This window comes from Glycine max, chromosome 1 (genome assembly GCF_000004515.6).
Source record: "Glycine max cultivar Williams 82 chromosome 1, Glycine_max_v4.0, whole genome shotgun sequence".
NCBI classification, from domain to species: Eukaryota; Viridiplantae; Streptophyta; class Magnoliopsida; order Fabales; family Fabaceae; genus Glycine; species Glycine max.
This window is the reverse complement of record NC_016088.4, coordinates 55,159,091-55,178,995: the sequence shown is the minus strand read 5'-3', so window position 1 is coordinate 55,178,995 and position 19,905 is coordinate 55,159,091. Positions and strand designations below refer to the sequence as shown.

The 19,905-nt window shown below is 32.6% G+C and overlaps 2 protein-coding genes and 1 pseudogene across 2 annotated transcripts; 1 reads left to right on the top strand and 2 right to left on the bottom strand.

Moving 5' to 3' along the window:
- Positions 1–6,169: 6,169 nt before the first annotated feature.
- LOC100814597 (WAT1-related protein At5g47470) lies at positions 6,170–9,138 on the bottom strand. Its single transcript, XM_006574239.4, has 6 exons — positions 9,025–9,138; positions 8,365–8,608; positions 8,123–8,284; positions 7,289–7,440; positions 7,096–7,187; positions 6,170–6,737 (listed from the first exon to the last, which is right to left on the bottom strand). Exons 1-6 carry the CDS (start codon positions 9,084–9,086, stop codon positions 6,730–6,732), a joined length of 720 nt encoding a protein of 239 aa, XP_006574302.3. The 5' UTR covers positions 9,087–9,138; the 3' UTR covers positions 6,170–6,729.
- A 3,100-nt stretch (positions 9,139–12,238) lies between these two features.
- LOC100794529 (putative pentatricopeptide repeat-containing protein At5g47460) lies at positions 12,239–14,199 on the top strand (annotated as a pseudogene).
- Positions 14,200–14,909: 710 nt separating this feature from the next.
- Positions 14,910–16,595, bottom strand: LOC100794001 (metalloendoproteinase 4-MMP). The gene has a single exon (XM_003516615.5). It carries the CDS (start codon positions 16,117–16,119, stop codon positions 15,028–15,030), a length of 1,092 nt encoding a protein of 363 aa, XP_003516663.2. The 5' UTR covers positions 16,120–16,595; the 3' UTR covers positions 14,910–15,027.
- Positions 16,596–19,905: the final 3,310 nt, after the last annotated feature.

The following is a 19,905-nucleotide window of genomic DNA, read 5'->3' as shown; positions in this document are numbered from 1 at the left end:
TGAAGTTTTTGTACGAAAGAACTAAAGAAGTAAGTATTTTAAACCTAGTAATAACGCAGCAAAGAGCAATGAAAGTGAGGTTGAATTCTTTGTGGACAGCATGATTAATTAATGAATTAAGTGTCATAAAAATTCTGTTAATATAGGCAGCACAGTGGTGTCAGTGGCATCTGTCCTAATGGCATGCATGGTGATTGACAACCTGTCGTGCGCAACCTCTCACCATGAGACATGTCAGTTTCATTTCGAATAATAAGATGTGACTCCTTTCAGTAAATCCTCTCTTTAAAATCACAAAAGAGTAGTATTATTTCACTCATTAAAATTATTAAATGATAATTAGTTTCTCTATTACAAATGTAGTTTTTTGGTTTACAACCCAAATGAATAAATTTAATATAGTACTAGTATATATTTTAATATGAATAATGATACTCATACAACAATATTTACAACATAGCCAAGTCAGCAAAAATTCAAATTTCAATAAGAAAAAAAGAACAAAAGTTCTATCTTGATGGGTAAAAAAAATAAAAAATAAATCTTAGTTTTTGTTATAAAAAAATCCAGCAACCAGAAAAAAAAAAAAAACAAATCATGTGGTGTTCTTTTTCATTCAGCTTCATCTCTCCCGCTTCCTTTCCCCCTCCTTTTAATGGTTTTTATTTTTTATTTTTTGCGAGAGATTGTTTTTTCAGAAGATGATCCTTCAATGGTTTTTAGCCAAGATATTGCTTTTCAACCCATGATCCTATCACGAAGCTGTTTTGAGTGAAGCATATATAATGGATAGGATGCAGGACACGTTGGCTCAGTAAAACCAACATGGAAATATGGTACTCTCGGTGAAAAAGGACAGCGATGCTTGTAATTGAAAAACATGGAAGGAATTTAATGGTGGTGCCATGAACAAGTAAAGGGAGAAGATAGAAACCATTGAAGGAGGGGGAAGAGCACGAGAAGATGAGGTAGTGAAGGAAAACTGGCATGCGAGAAGTCTGGAATGTGTATTCTATCTTTATCAAATTTATTTATTTTATTTTGTCGCTGGATTTTTTTTATTAAGATTTTATCTTTTATATGATAGGAAATTTGTTTTTTGTATATATTAAAATTTGATCTATTGCTGACATGATTATTGTTGTACAACTTGTTATAAATATTATTGTATGTGTATCATTATTCTTTTAATATATTTTAATTTGAATATGATATAAAATTATATTAAAATATATATCAGTATTTTCAATTAATTAATTTGAATAAAAGGAAATATATATATATATATATATATATATATATATATATATTTCAGTTATTAGTTTAAATGTTCAGATTATAAAAATTATACAATCACAATGATCGTTGTTATTGTAATTATAATTTTTATGAATGAAAAATATATATAATTGTATTTAAAAAAAAGAATCAATATGTTGCTAATATGTGACATTTTTTTTCTTTCAGTCATTGCAAATTTTATGTTACTTTTATATCATGACATATTCTTATCGTTTTCTTTAGTCCTTACTAGTAGTTCTAGTTAGTTTATTGAATATTTTAAAATAAGATAATTAAATTATTTTTAGGGGTGTAAACAATTAAGTAATGTATTTGTTATTTTATATGAATAAGAGTTTTTTTTTTTTTACATTTTGATACTAATAAGATAATTACATATGATTTACTCTCATATTTATTTAATATATTATGAACACTGATTTTTTTTATTGATTTTTACATTGTTCTTACTTTTCTATTCACTAATTTACTTTTAACAATACACTTTTTAAAAATAATTTACTTATATGCTTATAATTTATTTTTAATGTATTGCTTTTGTTTAACGAGGATTGTTTGTTAATTAAACTGCAATATGATTTTTAATGTACAATAATGCTCATCAAGCGAACACAGAATAGCGATAATAATGGGAAGAAGTGGCTAGAGCCGATGTTTTTCTTGAAATTAATTTCGAGAACACCCAACAAATGCTAGCTGGTCGATCCAAACAGGCCTTGCCATAAATTAATCTTGGTATATATAAGATGCTTGTCTTAGCTAGGCTTCCAATTGTGAAGTACAATATATATAATGGGCATGAGGGATGGTCGAGGCATTGCATTTTGCATGCGAAACCGAGAGATAGATGAATGATCATGAGGGACCACGATCGACTAAACTTTATATATCTCACAAGATTATAGAATGCCCTACATGCATGGCTACACCACAAGACAAGTAACTTAATGCCATTTACTATTGCTACTCATGTCTGCTGGAATTATCTATATACAAACTTGCATTAATCAGATAAAATTTTATCCACAAATGATAGTTATTAAAATATTATTTTTGTTAACAGATAAAATCAAACTTAAAATATTTTTCTTCTTCTTTTCTAACCCTCCAATTCATCTTATATCTCTTTAGTATGTAATGACTCATTGTATCCCATACCATGAAAAGCAATTGCTAAACTAAAAAATAAACAATTTTTAAAGAAAATACTTTTACATTACACTAATTAATTTAAATTATATAACATAAGCCTGAGTTGGATATATGTGGAGGTAAGTGAGCGAGATTCTGGGGAGAGGACATGTGGGGACTGGGGATACCTTGGTTAAAGGCAGAAAAAAATAATTAATTAATTTGCAAGTCCTGTTATTTATATGAATTAATATTTTTAAAAATATATCATAATTAGTTAATTAATGGTTTCACAATATAAAATACTACGTTAAGTAAATATATGTTAAAAATATTAATCTCATCTCATCAAGTCATTTCCCATTTATAATTTATAATTCAATAAAATGGTGTCAATTTCGTCTTCGATCTTAAAACCAACTCGATGTTAAAAATAACATTGATGTGATGACCATTTGAACATGATAATGCTTACGTATTTTAACAATTTAAATGGATATTTACTTGATTTATAAAATAAATAAAAAACACTTTTGAATGAAGAATTTTCTTTTCTTTTTCCAATAAAGAAGAAAGATTTTTCTATAAAGTTAAATTATTTAGAAGAATAATATGCCGAACATATAAACACAATGAAGAAGAAGAATAAAAACTCGGGTGAGTATAAATTTTCATTTTTTGTTGTGCTCTGAAATGTCAGCGCTCCATTTGTCTTTGCAGATCGTACCGAGATAAGAATATTCACAGTATTATATAAACAAATAGAAAGCGATGGATAGTTGGCGGGTCAACTAGAAATTGATGTTGCATATATAATGCATTTTCTGGATTGGCGCTTAACCATATTCCCCTAAGCCAAGGGCAATAAATTACTACATCACAAGACTTTTTCGATCTGATTAGGATATATATGAGATCACAAAAATATATAGCTGAGGTTTGTGAAATTGTATAAATTAAAGATATAAAAGTTCCATTTTTTTTATCACAATATTGACTTGGTTGTTGCTGTTTTTAGTAATGGCAATTTGTGCTAGAAAGTCAGTCGCAGCCCCATGAGGAAGTTCTACAATTTATTACCACAAGAATATTCCAAAGTGATAACAGCCATGTCCAATTTGCAGTTTTTTTGTAGGGGATGGTGTGGAATGAGAAGTCAATTTGCAATTTTTTAGACTTTGAAAAAAAATTCTAAGATGAACTTTGAAGACAATGATAAAATAAAATGTAGCAAGAAACATGTAAAAGATAAATCCATTTATTTAATTCACCCTTGTATATATATTAGGTTTGGTTAAAATTATGGAGAAAAGATTAACCATTAATTATTGCAGTGGTAATTAAGCTTTATGTAGTTCTGTTTGTTTTTTTGCTACCATAATAGAATATGAAAGGGCTGGAAGCGATTATGTCCGCTGGTTTCTAAAGGCCTCTCCCACTTAGTTGGATGGGAATCTGGGTATGATGGATTGGTCCATGAAATTGACATGGCATCGATGAAGTCGGTTACTGATTCTGCGGTACGCAGAGCTTGGTTTTGTGCCCTCTTCTGTCTCCACTGCTCACTGGCAAACTCATATTCAAAATTCACAGTATAAAAGGCTGTCTGAAAATAAATAAATAAAATTAAGACCACCTACAAATCAGTACCAATGTTGTTGTATAAAATTGATACATTTAAGTTAGGTATACTATTATAAGAAAATATGTATTAGTTATATACTGATTCATTTACACACACATGGGCACACGAAGGATTAACTTACAATTATGTATCACTTCAATTTTTTACGTTAAAATTGAACAACTATCAATATATAATTAACGGATATGTATTGCGAATGTAAAATTATTTTAACCAATTAAATTTCTCGATTTTGTTACATTAGATCATATTGTTTTAATTAAATTAAAAATAGAAATCTTAAAAACCTTATAAATGAGAGTTGAGTTTTGAGATAGGGATGTGGGACAGAGGAGGTTGGCCCAAAAAAATGGGGGATTGAGTTTTTTGAGATTGGGGAATGGGGTGGAGGAAGGTGGCCGGAAAAAGAAAATGAGGAGTTGAGATATTTTGAGATAGGAGAATAAGGCAGAGGAAGATAACTGGACAAGGAAGGGATAGGGTTTTGAGATGGGGAGTGGGTCGAATTAAGAAAGGTGATCGAAAAACAAGGGAGACTATAGTTTTAAGATTGGGGGAGTAAGGTGGCTAAAAATAAATAAAAAATGAAAGGTTGATGTTTTGAGATGATGGAGTGGGGTGTAGGAGAGTAGTCAGGAAAAATGTGTGTAGGGAATTGAGATGGGAAAATTAAATTCAATATGATTCAATCCAGTTTATTTAGATTTAAATTGATTGATTTACAATTTTTGAAAAAAAAGTCTACAATTATTAAAATGTATACGATGAAATACACAAATTGAATCAACATCAAGCATTACATATCATATATAACTCATAAGCTATAACATAGTTTAAAGTGTACATTCAACTTATTAGTCAAAGATAATCTTACAATCACTCAAATAACAAATGCACAACAGATAATAAATTCCTAGTTTATACGAATTTCTTATCACATTACCATGTAACTATAATTATTGAACGATCTTGAATTTAGAACAAAGTTCAGTTCAGTAATCAATAGATAACAAATTTCTAGTTCATGCGAGTTCTTGAACACATGATCGTATAATTAATTATTGAATGATTTTCAATATGCAACAAAGTTTGGTTCAATTTAGATTTATATTGGATCAATTTTCAACATTGGGTTCAAAATGCAATCCAATGAAAAATAATTGATTTGTTTTTTCCGTTTTGTTTAGACATGGATTGTTCGGTGAAATTATCGTGGTTAATCTGTGTTAGATTGAATCAATTGATGAACATCACAAATGGTTAGGGGTAATCACATTATAATTTTTTTAACATGTTAAATTACTTAAATTGTATCAACTAGTATTTTAGTTTACAAATAATAAATATTTACTTTATATAAATAAAATTTGTAATAAATTATATTTTAGAATTATAAAAAACAATATAAATTATTATATAAAGTTATTGTTAATCATTGATATTTTTGAAAAGGTTATTGAAATTTAATTTAGAGATAAAATAAAAGAACGGTAGTTTGTTATTTTTTAAAGATGAAGGTTTTGGTAATTTGCGGAGGTAATGTGTGAAATGCATTTTCAAAGAAGAGGTGAAAGAGAATGTTAAAAATGTCTAAGAGAGTGAAGAAAATAAAACTCTAATTTTTCAAATTAAGAATTTTAATTATAGTATGAGTAGATTATTTAAATAAAAATTTGTTTCAATTAACTCTTTATTAGTATTTTTTAGTATTTGAGTAGATATTCATGGGTATTTATAAATAACAATGAATATTTATCAATTGAAGAAGTGGGGTCTGACTAACGTATTGCCTTTCCTTTTATAAGAAAAAATAATATAAGAAAAGATAAGGTTAAGAACTCAAATTTATCAATTTAAAATTATGAAAAAAAATGCTAGTAATTAAAATTAAAATTATGAAAACCATATATACCGATAGACAATGTAAAGATTCTTTACATTATGCTGTAATTATAAATTATCATATATACTAATACATTTATTAATTCTTATAATAATCATGATAAAACTCATATAAAATATAATCTTTTATTGATTAATAATATAAAACTTTTACATTCAATACATGTCAATTCCACTTCGACTCTTCACATTTTACATGGACTAGAATTTGAGAACTAGAAAGTAGAAACGTAATTAACTTTTTGTATTGATACAAAAAATGTTAGTCACATGTTGTCCACAACTACACGTACACATATGGCCGCACCAACCGGTTTATATTCCCCCAAGTTTATCTCACTCTCACCAGAAAGTCACCATAAGCAACATCAACACAGCATATATAGAACACACTGTGATGCATGGAGTGACATCTTTCAAACCAAATATGAGACCAAAACCAAACGACCCACCTATCTTGTCACAATAACATGTTTTTTTCGGTATATTATCCAATTACATCCAACAACAGCAGAGCAGTGTCACGATGTTTTGCTTGTACCTAGCCAGGGGTTAAATTTTGCTTCACTTGCATCTTAAAATGTCGCACCTATATGACCTAGGAATTTTATAAAGAAGAAGAAGAAAAAAAAAAAACAACTACGATGTCATGAGTCATTAGTCATTACTTCGAACCCAAGAGACCTCTATCTTTTTACAATGTGCTCTTGGGAATTCTCTGTCACCAATACGTCAAGGGAGCAGCTGTTTCAAGATTCTGCAAAAGAAAAAGAAAAAAAAAAGTTGAAAATGTGGGTGCTTTTATTTTACTCACTCCATTACATTCTAAAGCACATTGTTGAGAGCACATATTACAGATTGTTTTGTTTATTAATAAATAAATAGTTTAATACATGCTGATTGCCGTTGACATTAAGCTTATTTAAATGCATTAATTAGTTGTTATAACGAGGACTTAAATAACCATATTTAAGCAATTTATTCTTATCTCATAACCGACTAACCAAACCTCGTTTTTTTCCTCTGCTTCTAGCGGGATGACATAAGTACATTTTACACGTTGACATTTGAAAAACACGTTTAAGATAAAAGAGGCGTCTCTGCATCACACTCACTCTCTAAGCCATCTCCATCTGGGTGTCCTTCTTTCCCTTTGGCCCAAAGAACTAAGTAGAGCCCAGTGAACATGAGAAACATGCCTTCAAGACTGCAATATACAGTGTTGTAGTGAGGAATAAGATACTAAGTGGGGAATATGATTTGCAAAAGTAACCAAGTAGCTACTAGCTAGGAATCTTAACAATGTACCTTCCAATATTAATAGTGTCTTCTAGGGTAACTACCGAGAAAATAACAGAGCAAACTGTACCAATTGGGCTAAACATGGAGACAAACACTGGCCCTTTCTTCTTCAGTGCCCACCCATTGAAGCTCAGGCATATTCCACTCACAGCTCCTGCCTGTGCATTTAGAGTTTTTATTATGCCTTCAACACCCATCACAGTCATAATATAAAAATTAAAAAGTTGCACACATGGTTGGTAGAAATCGCCCATGTTACCACTGTTTGAACATGCAAGAGTAGGGAAATTAATTGTTAGGTTACTTAGGATCACTCCGACACCGTTTATTTATCATCCTAACTAAATTTTATATTATACTTATTGAAGTTTTTTAATTTATGAAAAAATTAGTATCACTTAATTTCATGCCATGTGAAAATTAGTATGAATAATACCATCTAAGATTATTTAATAATATCTTGCAAGACTAAGATTGAACTAAGCATAAAAGAAATTATTTTGGTTTTATGCATGTATCTTTCTTTAGATATAATCATGTTCAAGTTAGTGTTATGTATTAAATGTGGAACAAAACTTATATGTCAATAATTAAAAAAAAAACTTAGATATTATTTCATATGTGTTTTTGGTGTAGTTCGTTAATTAGAAAAGTTTTTTCTCGATAATTCACATGATAAAGATTTCCATTAATTGACAATATTAATCACTGAAATGTTACTTTAATTATGATGGGAAAACAACAATAAAAACACTTATAAAATTGCATCCAAGTTTTGTTCTTAGGACACCTTTCCATTGGAACCTTGCAAATAAAATGACGAGACAGAGTGGGAATTACCAGAATAAAAAAGCCAATTAAGTCTCCAGACCTCACAAGCAGCCAACTGGTTTTCACTTCGTGGTCTTCAAGAAACTGAAAAATTGCAGTCATGAACGCCCCAATCAAGGACGTTATTGCACCCAAGGACATGGGTGCAGGAAAATCTCCTAGAGCAAAAGCCTGCAGGAACACCAATTTTTTGTTGAGTTATGAAATTTAAGTAGAATTGTATCCTCTTTCTTATTTGATCAAAAAGTTACCTGCAGGACAACGTTGCTTGACAAAATGAAGACTGCAACCACGAGATAGAGGCAACCGATTATCTTCTGTATGTCAAAGGTAAAAGCAGATGGTGGCGGTGTTAATTCGACTGTGTCATTTTTCACTGTTGCAGGAGCAGAAATGCTTTGCATTATGCTCATTGTGAGAGCTCCCAACACACAAAGCAATGTTCCCAAGATTTTTACTTGACTATATTTATTGCTTAAGTTGACTTTCTCTAACCTGCCCAATACAAGAATTTCCGATAAATAGTAGAAAGGTGCATTGTTGAAGCAGTAAACATATTTATTATTTATGTTGATGAGTAATTTTTGTTGGTAACTCCGTCTCATCATATTAGTGGGATTCTTCTCTTTTTTCATTCACAATATTATTTGAATTCGAGACTTAAAAAAAAATCGAGTCTAATATCACTTCCAACAGACTTTTTGGGTATGAATTGTTACATTTGATTGTTCTGACAAAATAGCGGTGCATATGTCCAGATATTTTTCCAATACAAACACGTAATTATTTTGGGCTAAAATAGCAATAGTAAAAGTACACCATCTTCTGAAATAAACCCTTTTTATTTCCTGATTTACCCATCAATTTAGAGCAATAATAAAACTACCAAAACCCAAATAAAATAAGATTACCCGGAAATCCATGCGATGATGAAGATAAGACCTGGGGCAATGTTTGGCATGGCAGTTCCCATTGCTGGCGAAGTTAGATTGATTCCTTTGAGGAATAAATACTGGAAGACTAGTCTGCATAACAACGGCAATGAGAAAGAAAAACAACAACGTTGTATCATGTTTTAGAAATATGAAGAACCGAAACACAAAAAGGAAAGTAAAAAACTATTACGTACATTGGCACTGTGCCAAAGAAGCGAGAACCGTCCGATATAAGATATATCAGTAAATTATTCGGTGGCTTACATTAACAATATCCCTCCGGTTAAAAAATTGGCACTGTAATTGGTTATTTTAAAAGATGAATAACAAATGACAGGGAAATAATTTTCTCTCTTCCGAACTTGGTCTTTTACTTCTTTCTTAATTTTTTTTTAAAACTGCTATTTTTCCGCAAATAATTTAAGGATATTATTTACCGGAGGGATATTATTAATCTAAGCCGTCCAATAATTTAAAAATATATCGGATGGTTCTCCTTTTTCTGTCACCATACAAGACCTGCGTCACTCTTGCACGCTAGAACCCGTCTATGGATAATTGGAGGTGTTAGTGGCAAAAAAGATTGCAGGGTGAAAAAAAGTCCACTAACGCAGAGGATTATTAATATTATAAAAAAAATTGGATAAACCTTAAAGTTATGGGATTGTTATGTGATTTTACTAGTTGTCTTTTTTCTCCATAAATAACGATTAAGGATACATTATTTCAATCTCAACCGTATGATTTCATTTGGTTCAAACACTCCATGCAATTGAACTAAATCAACATTATCATTATCATGGACTGCCGAATCACTAACGAGAGGACAAGCAATACAACAAAAGATAAACTTTGAAGCATTACCGAAATGTCATTTAATGATGTAATGGTATGAATATTCTAGCAATTCAAAACAGTTTCCACTTCCGAATAAGAGACGAAGCGAATTGAGAAAAGAATTTGATGCTTGAGATAGAACATATGCCTAAAATATGGATGTTTGAAAAGAAATTAAATTAGATTTCCTTACCCTCCAAAAGAAAGAAAAAATAGCTGTGCAATAAACCTGAAACTGCAATGCTTGGGCCACCTACTCCTGCGACAGATACAAAACATAATGAAATTAATCTTCAAATAAGTCTCATCCCAACTTAATATAGAAAGTAAAAAAAAAAAAAAAACAAAGGCATTTCTACATTTCATTTAGGAGAAGTAGAGACAAAGGACCTTTCAACAAAAAAGGCAATGGGGAATAGAATAAGGAATGTTGCCAAAGAAGTTAAAATGATAATGGTAAGAGAGCTGAATCCCAATGACATAGAATAACTCATCAACACAGCATTCCCTGCGTAGATAAATTGGACTCCTATCAACCCTCCGATTATTGCTACATCTTCCATAGCTCCCCTACTCATCTTCACTTTTTCTTCCAAAAAAATAATTGATCAGAATGCCTCTTTATTTTCTGTTAACAAGAGAGGATACTTATATATTGCTTCCTATCCTCTCTTCATTCTCTTTTCCGTTTTCTTAACAGCATACCCATTGTCTTAAATCCCCTCCAATTGTGTTTCGAAACTAGATTGCATTTGTTTGTTTCACTTTCAGGAAATGGTAATGCGTGTGTAAGCTGCTATGTTTCTTCTGAATTTGCCTCTTATGGAAAACCTTTGATTCATTCCATGTTGAAACCAAGCCAATCTTCACGATTTTTTTGTCCATACCAACCCTGTCTCTCTATGGTCTGGCCTGTTTTTATTATGGTTCAGTTTTCTGTTTTCCAATATATAAATAGTGGTGATTGATTGGTTAGCGTTGATGATTCTTTTTTCTAAATCTAGATTTTTCCTTAATAATAGAATAGGATTACCCCTCCTGCTTTCCACTTAACAGATGAAATAGTAAAATTTGATAAGTATTTGTAAAAGTTCATTTAGTAATAGTACGAATGCTTTATGAAAATGTGCATGCAATGAACGGTGTGGAAGTGAGCTTGAATAATGTATTCCGTGCGTGCAGACATTCATGTCTTGTGCCTTGGTGGGGCCCCTGCAACAAATTCACCCATTCTACGTGGCCATATCCAGAATCGAAGTTATAAATCTGAAAAGGTTTATTCATTCGATGTTATTTTATCATTTATACATTAGTTCTTATACTTTAAGATATTTTTTTAATTTTTATTATTTATATTTTAATTCTCTTTTAGTTTTTATAATTTAAAATTATAATTTATATTTTATTTCTCTTTTAGTTTCTATAATTTAAAAATAATTTTTTTAGTTTTTATAATTTGTATTTTAATTCTGTTTTAGTTCCTAGTTATTTTTTAGTTCCATATTTTATATTTTAATTTCCTTTTAATTCTTTTTAATGAATAATATTATCAATTACAATTAATTAAAAAAAATTAATAAGTAATTCATAATTAATTTATCGTAAGATAATTTGTAATAAGAAAAATAGTTGATAATTTACAATTAATTTGTAACTAATTATTTTTATATATATTTTTGTAATAAGGACTAAAAGGTAATTAAAATATAAATTATAGAGATTAAAAAGATATTCAAACTATAGGGACTAAAAAAAATTAAAATATAAATTATAAGAACTAAAAAAAATCACTTTTAAATTATAGAAATTATAAAAAATTAAAATATAAATTATAAGGATTAAAAAAATTATTTTTAAACTATAAATACTAAAAAATAGGAATCATGAAACTATACAAACAAATAAGTAATTTATCTGAAAAATAAACAAACTAATAAGAGAGCTTAGTCCTGAAAATAAATCAATGACAGACGCTAACTATTATTTGGTAACCAAAAACCGAGCGAAAATATATTAGAATGGTCGGTCAAAACTTTCTACCATATATAACGTAGTGTTAAGAGAATATCTGAACATGATTTTTCAGGTATTTATAACTCTAACAATACTACTGTTACAATAATGATAGATAACTGGAAAAAGTTACAGTTTCACATTATTTAAACATCGAATAACTGTAGGACATTACAATAATTTTTAATAGCAATTCCAAAATAATTAACCTCCTCAGTTGCATTGTTTAAACATCAAATAAAAATAATTAACATTCTACCGACACTGTATACAATTATTCTTATTTTTATTATTTTGTTTTGTTTTCTTTTCCAAGCATGTTCTTTAATCTTGTTATGTTCTGATATAATAGAAAATGTTATACTTGTACTCTTATAGACACATTTTGTGATTTGGGAATTCAAGAGAGGGAAATGAATTATAAGTAACTGGCACCGGAAAAGCCATGCGAAGGTTTCTCTTTCTCTACAACGAAGCACGAAAATTCCGCAAACCTCATATTCCCCTTGCATTTCCATCGCCCTTAGCTTATAGTACTAGCTTGAATCATACTCATAATATCGGAGACAGTAAATTCAATTTGGTGGATGTTTCTGCCCAAGGTGGAACCAAAGCTGAGTTTGCGTTATTTGAAGCCTCTCGTGGAATTAAACCAAATTCCTTTGCTCTTGTCAACCTACTTGGACTAGTCAGTAACCTGAACTGTGCCTCATTCGGACATAAACTCCACAGTTATGTTATACGTTCTGGCTATTTTTCACATATCCATGTCTCAACTTCCCTCACCAAATTTTACGTAAGAATGCACTCTTTTAGTGACGCACACAAACTGTTTGTTGAAATTCCTGAACCGAACGTCGTTACTTAGAACACTTTGATATCTGGGTATGTCCACGCCAGCCAGTTTCGAAACGCTTTGTCGTTCTTCACGCGCCTAGACAAGTCCTACGTTTGTGCCGACGCAGTCTCGTTCACATCTGCTTTGTCTGCCTGTTCCCAACTGAGTCTCTTCAACTTGGAAGCTCAATTCATTGCAAAATAGTTAAACTTGGCATGGATGATGGCACTGTGGTTGCAAATTGCTTGATTGACATGTATGGGAAATGCGGGTTTGTTGAACGTGCTGTTCAGGTATTCTCTCAGACCATTGAGAAGGATGTTATTTCTTGGAATTCAGTCATAGCAGCAAGTGCAAACAATGGACACATTGAACTTGCTTACAAGTTTTTGCACCTTATGCCCAACACTGATACTGTGTCGTATAATGGGTTGATAAATGGAATTGCTCAGTTTGGGAATGTGGAAGTTGCTGTTCAGGTTTTGTCAAGCCTGCCAAGTCCAAATTCGTCTTCTTGGAATTCTGTAATTACGGGATTTCTGGATACGAATCGAGCTAGGGAAGCTTTGGATATGTTCCGTAAAATGCACTTGAGAAAAGTAGAGATGGATGAGTTCACATTTTCAATCATTTTAAATGGAATTGCTTGTTTGTCTGCCTTAACGTGGGGGATGTTGATTCATTGCTGCACAATAAAGTGCGGTTTAGATGCTTCTGTAGTTGTTGGGAGTGCCCTAATTGACATGTACTCAAAATGTGGGCAGGTTAAGAATGCTGAATCAATCTTCCTCCATGCACTGCCTAACAAGAATTTGGTGAGCTGGAATGCAATTATGTCTGGTTATGCTCGCAATGGTGATTCTGCAGGTGTTATCCACCTCTTCAAGTTACTGAAAATGGAAAGAGATGTAAAGCCCGATTGTATCACGTTTCTTAACCTTAACCTTATATCAGTATGTTCCCATAGTGAAATACCATTTGAGGTTGCTATTCGTTACTTTGAATCTATGATTGATGAATATAAGATTGCACCATCCATTGAGCATTGTTGTTCAATGATACGGCTCATGGGGCAGAAAGGAGAGCTGTGGAGAGCAGAAAGGTTGATACTTGAACTTGGTTTTGAGTCATGTGGGGTGGTTTGGAGGGCTTTGCTTGGTGCTTGTGGAACACAGGCAGATTTACAAGTAGCAGAGATTGCAGCTGCCAAGGTGATTGAAATGGATAGGGATGAAGATTATGTTTATGTGATGATGTCTAACATGTATGCATCTTGTGGAAGATGGGAAGATGTAAATGTAATTAGGGGACTCATGAGTAGGAAAGAAGTTAGGAAAGAAGCGGGTTCTAGTTGGATAGAAATTGATAGCTCTGTCTCGTCTCTATGAATCCACAAAAATAACAATCAAAAGAGGATATATCTGCCAATTTCAAAATCTATATATTATTACTAATTTTCGTCATACTTTAGTTTATTTGTTATTCATTTTGGCTATAATTGTTATTCACAAGATTTTCGAAAATACTTTTGAACTTATCCGATTAGGCATAAAAAGATATTTAGGTATATTTATTTTTTATAGAAAATTTATTCCATCTTTACATCAACTTGAGTGTAGACTTTAGAGTGTCATTTCAGGTATTACCTTTCGTCTCTAACTACTGGATCCTCAAGACCAATTGATGTGTAATAATCCCAATTTGTCAAGTTTGACCACTGCATTGGATAGCGAACGGATCAATTTCATTCGGCCACAAGTAGGGAGAAACGAGCCTTGGACGGGTATGTTAGTTAACATTGATACGTATTACGTCCATGTGATAGTTATGTGTATATATATATCTCCAATACAAAGAGATTCCTTAGTTCATCCCACTAGTCGGGGGTTAGCCAATCACTTACGGAATGTTATTATATCCTCTTAGAACAACTTCGTAATTTTTCATGGATTTCCCATTGGGTTCTTTTTTATTCTCCCAACCTTTTCAATCTTCCCTTTTCCATGGGTCTTGTCCTTCAATGTTGGCCTCAAATCCAATCAAAAGCTCATTCACCTTTCCCTACTTAAAAGTAGTATGATGTACCTCATTTCTATGGGAAAAAAATATATTCGGCAGATTAAACAAATATCTATCGTCTATTGTGCCCAAAAAAAAAATCTAAGAAACCATATACGATGAATCACGAGGGCTTCGCCCATGTGATTGAACTTTAATTTCTATCTTTTCTTTTTCTTTTTCATATAACAATATATGATCAAAGAATGAAAATACATGTATTAAAAAAAAAATCAAGCAGATAAAAATAATGCGAACAAGGCAAGAAGAGGCAAAGAGAGGGTCCATTTATAGAAACCGGTTTCCAACCCAACAGCAGCGTTTAATGAATTCTGAGACTGCAACAAAGAACTAAAAGTAAAGTTTGGGTTGGAGCCATAAAGAGCTTGGACTCCTGCCACGTCATCAATCTTCAAGTCAACCTTCTTTCTCCTGGGGCTGAGGCTCGGGTACATGACCGCTTCCTTCACCGAAGAGTGACCCAACCCAAGCACGTGACCTATCTCGTGCGTGGCAACCGATTCCAAATCAACGGCCACCCTCGACGCTTCGCGCTCGAAATCAACGGACCACGTTTCCGCCGCATCCAAATGGAATCTCCCGTTCTGAGGGGAGAACGCGTGCCCCAAAACGCCTAAAACTCCATCGAACGGCTCTCCGTCGCCGTGATCCCCGAGGTAAAACCCGATCGTGATGTCAGCCCTATCGTACTCCGGCGTCTCCTGGAAACTCACCGGAATCACCGACGCCCACCGCGCGAACGCACGCTCGAACACCGCTCGGATTTCCGGCACGCTCACGCGGTCGATCATGTTGTACGGAGAAAAAGCATACGTGAGAGTCATCGGAGTTCCGCGCGTCCATCGCGGCTTCCCGTTGAAGTAAGCGTAGCGACGCGTGGCGCGAAATCCGTGAGGTGCGGCGTCGGAGACGCCGCACCTCGGCGCCACGATCGCGGAAATCGTGCCGGAGTCGAGTTTTCCGGTGACCGGCAAGCCGAGGCGCTTCTGGTAACGGACGAGCGCGGACTCGAATTGAGAATCGAAGGTGTCTGTGAAATTCGGCGTCGTTTCGGGGAGGGAGAGGTAGCCGAAGCGGTGGAAGTACTTTTTCAGTTCCGACATGCCGCTGACGTGGCTGCCTCGCCCGGCGTGTAGGAACTTGGAGAAGTCGTGCCACATGGCGTTATGCGTTACGGTTTTTTCGGTTTCGGTGGTTACCACGGTTACGGACTCGGGTACGATCCTGGCGGGAAAGCAAGGGCGGCAAAGGAAGAGGGTCATGCAGAAGAAGAACAAGTTAAAGTAACTGAAAAACGGAAACATAACTATTCGTTCGTTAATATGGTAGTTATGTTGCCAGGGAATGAACGAAGAGCTCAATTATTAAAAAGAGACGTCATGAAACAGAATATGTGATAAGCGGTATTATCATAACTGTGAGTTTAGAATCATATATATGTATGCGTATGGAGTTTGTCTTTGGTGTGATCCAAGTTAATTAGCTAGGCTGATAAAGATAAGAAGATTCTGCCTTTTTTTGATGGGACTCTTTTCAAGTGTGATGATGGTGGGTAAACTGCTGTTTCTGTTTCTATTTAAATTATATTTTATATTTTTGTTGTTGTGTGACTGATCGAAATTGCAGAGAAAACGGGAATAGGGAGTAAACTATGAATCGGATACGGTTTGTTCGAGTTTAGTTGGCTTGAAGAACTAGACTTATGTTGGTTGACCGAATTTGGTGGAGGGGAGTGGTTTTAGCTTGTGTAATACGACAAAGACTTGATATTTGAGAAATAACTACGCAATGCGTGACAAATAATGCCTCCTCGGCTTAATTCCTCAATTATCCGTTCACAAGCATGGCATGAATCACAACTTAGCTTATTGAAATTGTCTTTTGGGTTTGCCCGCTTCATAGTCAAGCTAGAATTTTGATGAAGCTAACAAGAAAGTGCTGCGAGTTTGGTCTAAAGAGCAGATTTCTGTGTTCAACAAAACGCATATGGTCGAACATAAGTAGTTTAGGTCTAGTCCTCCGAAAGAGGTGGTTTCTATTCCATCCCCTGTCCTCATCATTTACTATTCTTTCTATGACTTCTATCTCTCGTTTTCACCCACAAAATACTCGTATTTCACGAGGGAGATCTTTTAAATTCTTAAAGAATTCAAATTAATACAAGTAATAATAATTGAAAACATAATGAATGATTATACCTTGTATAGAGTAAAAACAGAACAATGAAGGATTACGCTGTTAGGTCAAACAGTAAAACATGATATAAACAGGGTCAATGCAACATAGCGTAACTATGGAGTCAAATGGATTTTGTTACATATTTATACTTTAACAAATACTTAGATTATATCACGTAACGTAAGCAAGCTCTAAACCTGCCAGGTTTTGTTGCCTTTTTTCAACATTGTGTTAGGTACATGCAGACTGAAGACCAAAATTAGAGATGGTTTAGTATTCTACTTCTTGCTCATGACTTGAGTTACTATAAGGAGGGTTAAGGTCCAAGTGATGTATGTATTCGCTTTCAATACGCCATTAGGTTTATCTAGATGATGGAAGTGCCACTATCCCTCCATGAATTATTTTTCTCATTGTCATTGCGTAATATAGAGGGTCCTACTTTTTCTCTCTTGCGCACACTCGGGTTGGGGTTGCTTTCGGGGCCTAATTTTCTAATTTGTTTTTTCATTCCAATAATAATGCGTCAACGTTGTTGCTATTGTGATGAAGAACGCTTGAAACCCTGTTACCGGAGCCAGAAACAAAGCAACAAACACAAGCAACGTAAAAACGAAAATACGGAGTAGAGGAGGCAGAGCTTAGAATAGAGCCGGCGAAAGATTGTGGAATTGGTCTTTCACTTTTTGATCTTCGAATTGACTATTTTAATCAAAGCTTGACCACAATCTTTTTCCCAATATGTGTCTTCGTTCAAAAGCAGAGACTTCAAGCCCTTAACTTTTTTCAGCCAAACGCGCTTTACATTTGGCTGAGTCAAGAAGAGCATGCAACATAATACTATGTAACTACGTACGTGGAGCGTATATATAGAAGAAACAAAATAATTATAAATCATTAACCTGTTACTAGAGAAAAAAAAATAAAGTGACTCTAAAAAACGAAAGTTTTTTTAATATTGAATTTTATGAAAATGGTCATGAAATAAAATTAAAGTAAATACTAATTGTCATTATTTGAATCAAATGTATTTTATTTCATTTCATTCAATGTTTCTCTTTTACCTATATTTCAATATTTTTGTAAAATATTATAAGCGAATCTGCTAGAAATATATTCATATTATGGGAATTTCATTTTTTAAATTATAACATTATTTAATAAATAAGTGAATGCATATTGAGGGGAAAAAAGACACTGAAAATTAAAAAGGGCAGAAAATGAGAGAGAGAAATATGAAAAGTTATAAAGAAAATGAGATAAACGAATGAAAAAGGTAAAATCAGGAAAAATTCAAATAAGACATCAAATAGAGATTTCGATCTCGTGCAATGTTAGCGTGCATGTATCATCAAAGGGATACATAAAACTAAGAGATAAATTCAAACAAATAAAGTGAGAAATGTAATGAAATTAAAAAGGATAAAAATAGGGAAAGAACTCAATCTAAGGCCACACACATGCAGAAAGAAAAATAATATAGAAGAAAATTTAAGAGATAATAGATGAATTATTTCATCACTCAACTTGTTCCCCCTAACAGCCCTAATAAAAATCAACACACTCACAGTCACACAAACCAAAAAAACAAAAAATCCCTATACAACATGAAGTAGTAGTAATCTCAATCTAAAATAAATCTTAACCCTCAACGGAAAAAATCTTGCTAAGTTTTATCAATGTGCAATGAATCAGTAAAACATAATGGAAACACAAATGTATGTGTGGCAAACCTGCCATGATTTTGAAAGCCACATTATAAATATAACGTTCAATTGCGTAATTATTAAATTTGAAGACTTGTGTTTTTTGCTGATTACCGATAGAAAATTTTGTTTCTGTAGCATCTATTCATTCCTTTCCACTCTCTTAAAAAAATATCCAAATTATTTTCAAATTAACCTTCCAGTTTATATATATAGAGAGAGAGATTAAAAATACTCAAGAGTTAGATTAAGTTTATAAAAATTAGTATAAATTAAAAATTAATTGATAACTCATGGTATTATTTTATTCTGACAAACAATATCCTTTTTAAAATATAAGTAATGATCATTACTTTTATTTTGATGAAAAGTAAATGATCATTACTAAATAGAAGTAAATATTAACGAATATTCTCTTTTATTGATTCTCTCTTATTTTAGACTAATATCACTTTTAATTAACATCATCAATGGATATCAAATGTCAAAATTTTAGACTTAAAACACTTGAAGTAGTTTATTATTCTCTTAAATAAGTAGTTTTTTTAAAAAGAAAAAGTAGTTTATCATTAATATCTGTTTAAATGTATTTTTTAGTTTCTTCTAACTGATTTTTAGAAGTTTGAATACCCAATTTAAGACTTAACACCTTAGATCTATGATTTTATATAACTCAAAATAGATAGCAATCTAATCATCAATGTTTGCTCATTCTCCCTTATATATTGTCTAATTACAACCAAGTTATATTGCATTGGTTGTTGTTTCACCCTCCCAAGGATTCCCAGTCAAGGAGTGCCATGATCATGGTCAATTGGTTATTATGGTGGATAATAGTTCCAATAATCCGATTTAGCCTTCGGTCTTGACATCTTGAGAGTTTAATTTATATATTTTGGTTCATGGATAAAAGCAGCACACGGCAGTAGGCCCAGCCATAAAAGCCCAATCCAGTAGTTGGATTTCAAGAGGCCTAACTAATTTCAGTTTACTTGTCATGGGCTCATCAGAAAAAGAATAGGCCTATTTAGAGAAAAGAACGTTGGGACTTTCTTCCTCCACCTAGAAAAATTCTTATGTACCCAAGATTTTAAGTGAAATGCTGAAATTACTCTTTACTTAAAATTTTAGAAACAGTCTCCCTCTCCCTCTCCCTCTCCCTACATCCAACCCATCCGTGCCTGGCTGTGCTGCTGCTTCCTTTTT

Excerpts from the sequence above, each read along its gene's own strand:
- LOC100814597 (XM_006574239.4), bottom strand. The coding sequence starts at position 9,086 with ATGGGAACTGCCATGCCAAACATTGCCCCAGGTCTTATCTTCATCATC. Across the intron at positions 8,285-8,364 it reads CAAGCAACGTTGTCCTGCAG|GCTTTTGCTCTAGGAGATTT; the intron begins GTAACTTTTTGA and ends GTGTTCCTGCAG. Across the intron at positions 7,188-7,288 it reads GACACTATTAATATTGGAAG|TCTTGAAGGCATGTTTCTCA; the intron begins GTACATTGTTAA and ends TGTATATTGCAG.
- LOC100794001 (XM_003516615.5), bottom strand. The coding sequence starts at position 16,119 with ATGTTTCCGTTTTTCAGTTACTTTAACTTGTTCTTCTTCTGCATGACC.